Source organism: Cyprinus carpio, chromosome A8, assembly GCF_018340385.1.
Source record: "Cyprinus carpio isolate SPL01 chromosome A8, ASM1834038v1, whole genome shotgun sequence".
NCBI lineage: Eukaryota > Metazoa > Chordata > Actinopteri > Cypriniformes > Cyprinidae > Cyprinus > Cyprinus carpio.
This window is the reverse complement of record NC_056579.1, coordinates 18,773,278-18,775,043: the sequence shown is the minus strand read 5'-3', so window position 1 is coordinate 18,775,043 and position 1,766 is coordinate 18,773,278. Positions and strand designations below refer to the sequence as shown.

Sequence of the window (1,766 nt, the reverse complement as noted above, 5' to 3'; positions counted from 1 at the left end):
TGAAAAGTATGGAACATAAAAAAAGAAATACAATGAATGAGAAGTATTTCTTTCAAACAATTTCTTTCAAACAACTGAAGCTAACAATGGAAAAAATGTAATACCTCCCACCCCAAGAAAAAAAAAAAATTATTTGGGGACCCAACGCTCCAGAATAGAGAAGAGCCAGTCCATCCTCTCCCTGCTCTCCTGTGCCCTCCTCTCTTCAGCCTGTGCTCTCCTCTCTTCAGCCTCTCTCTGATGCCTCATGTCCTCCCTGATGAGGTCTAACAGCTCCCGGTCACTTTCCCTTCTCCTCTTCTTCGCTGCTGGCTGCCTATCTCCTTCCCTCTCTTCTTCCTATCTCTCCTCTTGGTCACTCACTGCTGCACTTGGCCCTGGAGTGTCCACAGGGATGGAGGCAATAAGGACAGGGGGGGGGCAAATTGAAGGCCTTTGTCCTAAAAAACCTCATCCATTTGGACAAACCAGGGCCAAGTAGCAGCAGTGGGCTTCCCACTCACTCCCTCTCCTGACCCTGGATACTTGCATTCCTAAAGACAAGTCAAAATCTAAACTGTTCACAAAACATGTAAGCTTAAACCTAGGATTTTTTTTAACTGTTACTAACAAAAATATTATTTTCTATATATGGACATACTTTATATTTTTTTTTAAATTGTCCCACTTTTTCTTTGCTTGGGCTGGTGTCACTTTACCAGACAGGCCCATCTTCTCCAAAACTATCCTAATGTAGGAGAAAAAGAGAAAATATTGGAATTGTGTTAATCACAGATATCAAAACGACAATTGTGGAACAATACTGTACATAATTATACTACAAAAGGACAAAACAAGAGAAGTAAGAAAATGTTTCAGCTGTTTAATGACTGCAGGAATGTTATCTGTACTGCACAAAACAAAAAAAGAAACAAAAACTGCCTTGATATTACAATGGGATTTCTAAATAGATTTATTCCTGTACCTCCATCCCACAGTGGCAGAGTTCTTTGCTCCGGTGAAGAGCTCATCGTTCTCTCCCCGGAGCTTTATAAACATTTCTGTCTGCTCTTTCGTCCCTAGAAGCGTTAAAAACAGCTTCAATCACTAACAAATTAGCTGTGTGTAAGGGGATATTCACACAGGTAGTAAGGAAGAAGCTATTTTACGAAAGTAATGTTTTTTTTTACATATAAACGTACAAATGTAAAAATATGCTTAACGCTAAAACAAAATGCCTAACTAGACAACCACTGAAAAAATATTTTTTTTTGAAAAGCCAGTTTTTAAAAAACTTACATCGAAAAGCATACTCCTCCCCCACTCCGGTACCGCTCGCTTCGTCCGCCATCTGGCGAAAAGAATTATGGGATAGGTAGGACGGGAAAGGATCCACCACACCCATCCTTCCAATTCGGGGAAAAGGAGGATGTATTTGTGGGCCGCATTTGAAGGATCCTACGAATTTGGACAGCCTTCGTCGCGGCGCTGTGACGTAACATCCTTCAAATGCATACTCCGAAGGATGTAGACCCTGAATTTGGACACAGCCATAGTCTCTTCTCAACGTACTCTTTCATTTGATTTAATTCTGTCAATTGTTCATCAAAGGACTGCTTAGTGGCTTGGCCGGCTCTGGTTCCATATCACTTCGCAAACATCAGGAGAAACATCTTGTGGTTGTAATAGCACATCTAGGGGTCCTTTCTGTGGACTCATGGACGGCAGAATTAAGAGCAAACCTGAACTCTGATAGGAACTTGTCCCAATGTTTATGATTGTAACTG

At 41.2% G+C, this 1,766-nt stretch overlaps 1 protein-coding gene across 1 annotated transcript; it reads right to left on the bottom strand.

Moving 5' to 3' along the window:
- Positions 1-530: 530 nt before the first annotated feature.
- LOC109110946 (trihelix transcription factor GT-3b-like) lies at positions 531-1,533 on the bottom strand. The gene is made up of 3 exons (XM_042762623.1): positions 1,279-1,533; positions 965-1,058; positions 531-727 (listed from the first exon to the last, which is right to left on the bottom strand). Exons 1-3 carry the CDS (start codon positions 1,382-1,384, stop codon positions 625-627), a joined length of 303 nt encoding a protein of 100 aa, XP_042618557.1. The 5' UTR covers positions 1,385-1,533; the 3' UTR covers positions 531-624.
- Positions 1,534-1,766: the final 233 nt, after the last annotated feature.

Bases quoted from the DNA above. Each gene is read 5' to 3' on its own strand.
- LOC109110946 (XM_042762623.1), bottom strand. From the start codon at position 1,384: ATGGGTGTGGTGGATCCTTTCCCGTCCTACCTATCCCATAATTCTTTT. The intron at 1,059-1,278 runs GTAAGTTTTTTA...TAACGCTTCTAG, and splicing joins GGAGGAGTATGCTTTTCGAT to GGACGAAAGAGCAGACAGAA. The intron at 728-964 runs GTACAGGAATAA...CTCCTACATTAG, and splicing joins TCTGCCACTGTGGGATGGAG to GATAGTTTTGGAGAAGATGG.